The sequence below is a fragment of the Cebus imitator genome, unplaced genomic scaffold (genome assembly GCF_001604975.1).
Source record: "Cebus imitator isolate Cc_AM_T3 unplaced genomic scaffold, Cebus_imitator-1.0 Scaffold238, whole genome shotgun sequence".
NCBI lineage: Eukaryota > Metazoa > Chordata > Mammalia > Primates > Cebidae > Cebus > Cebus imitator.
This window is the reverse complement of record NW_016107553.1, coordinates 2337030-2338831: the sequence shown is the minus strand read 5'-3', so window position 1 is coordinate 2338831 and position 1802 is coordinate 2337030. Positions and strand designations below refer to the sequence as shown.

Below are 1802 nucleotides of genomic sequence, written 5' to 3'. Positions count from 1 at the left end.
GAGTCTTGCTCTGTTGCCTAGGCTGGAGTGCAGTGGCATGATCTTGGCTCACTGCAGCCTCTGCCTCCTGGGTTCAAGTGATTCTCCTGCCTCAGCCTCCTAAGTAGCTGGAATTACAGGCACCCACCACCACGCCCGGCTAATTTTTGTATTTTTAGTAGAGACAGGGTTTCACCATGTTGTCCAAACTGGTCTCAAACTCCTGACCTCAGATGGTCAGACCACCTCAGCCTCCCAAAGTGCTGGGATTACAGGGGTGAGCCACCACGCCTGGCCAGAAATTTTTATAGTCACTGAAGTTTGAGCAACTTTTCTGTCCAAAATGATGCCTGGTTCCAGAAGCATCTGTCTGCATTAGCAGGTATTTTGAATGGGAAAGAGTTTTAAAGGAAACAACTAAGACCACCCAGTTTGCCATGAGAAGCTCATTGGTGGGGGAGACATATATAAACAGTACAATTTATATGCATTATAAATGTCCGCATAGAAATATATACAAACTGCACAAGAATCTCAAATGAGACATTTGAACTGGTTCTTGAAGAATGAGTAGAAGTTTGCCAAGCAAGAAGGGAGAGAAAGGCATTCTAAACAGCATAGGAAAAGATACAGAGATTAAAATGTGTGATATGCGAAATTGACTCATACATATGTTTTTTCCTCTTAAAGGCATTACAGTACTTACGTAAACTGTGTAACCATCCAGCATTAGTTTTAACACCTCAACATCCAGAATTCAAGACTACTACTGAAAAACTGGCAGTTCAGAATTCTTCTCTACATGATATACAACATGCCCCTAAGCTCTCAGCTTTGAAACAAGTATGTATGTCTTTTAACTGCTACATATGTGTTACACACCAGGAATATAAATTCTTGGCAAATTTGCTTAAAGATTACTATGTTTACCATTTATTTTTAAATTTGGATCTGTTAAGTTTTTGATACAGCTTTTTTAAAAAATGTGCTTAAAATATATATAGCACAAAATATGCCATTTTAACCATTTTAAGAGTGTAAATCTGAGGCATTAATTATATTTACAATGTTGTATAACCATCACCACTATCTTATTTCTCAAATATTTCCACCACCGAAACAGAAACTCTATATTCATCAAGCAATAATTCTTCATTCTCCCTTCCTCTAGCCCCTGGCAATCTCTAATCTACTTTCTATATGAATTTGCCTGTTCTGAATATTTCATTTAAGTGAGATCATAAAATATTTGTCATTTGTGTCTTAGTTTTATGGATATGCCACATTTCATTTATCCATTTATATGTCAGGGGACACTTGGGTTGCTTTCACCTTTTAGCTATTGTGAATAATGCTGCAGTGAACATTGGCTTACAAGTATCCATCTGAGTTACTCTTTTCGAGAAGTTCTTTTGGCTAGAGACTAAGGAGTGGAATAGGTAGGTCATAGAGTATTTCCGTGTTTAACATTCTCAAGAACTGCAAAATGAGAACTATTTTTCACAATGGCTACACCATTTTACATTCCCACCAGCAACCCTGTACCTGGGTTCCAGGTTCTTCATATCCTTGCCAACACATGTTAATTTCTTTTTTTAATTACAGTCATTCTACTAGGTATGAAATAACTCCTTGTGAATTTGATTTGCTATTCCCTAATGACTAATGATGTTGAGCATCTTTTGTGTGCTTATTGGACATTTCTATATCTTCTTTAGAAAAATGTCTATTCAAATTCTTTACCCATTTTCATTGGATTGTTGCTTTTGAATATGAGTTTGAGAAGTTTTGTTTTGTTGTTGTGGTTTTTTTTTTTTTTTTCT

General features: G+C 36.6%; 1 protein-coding gene across 3 annotated transcripts in view; it reads left to right on the top strand.

Moving 5' to 3' along the window:
- The window catches only part of BTAF1 (B-TFIID TATA-box binding protein associated factor 1), a 99666-nt gene that overhangs the window by 85925 nt on the left and 11939 nt on the right, over positions 1 to 1802 (top strand). For all 3 annotated transcript variants that reach the window (XM_017498206.2, XM_037727739.1, XM_017498207.2), the window contains exon 34: positions 670 to 822. In XM_017498206.2, coding sequence (XP_017353695.1) covers positions 670 to 822 — 153 coding nt within the window. The remainder of the gene's footprint in view (positions 1 to 669; positions 823 to 1802) is intronic.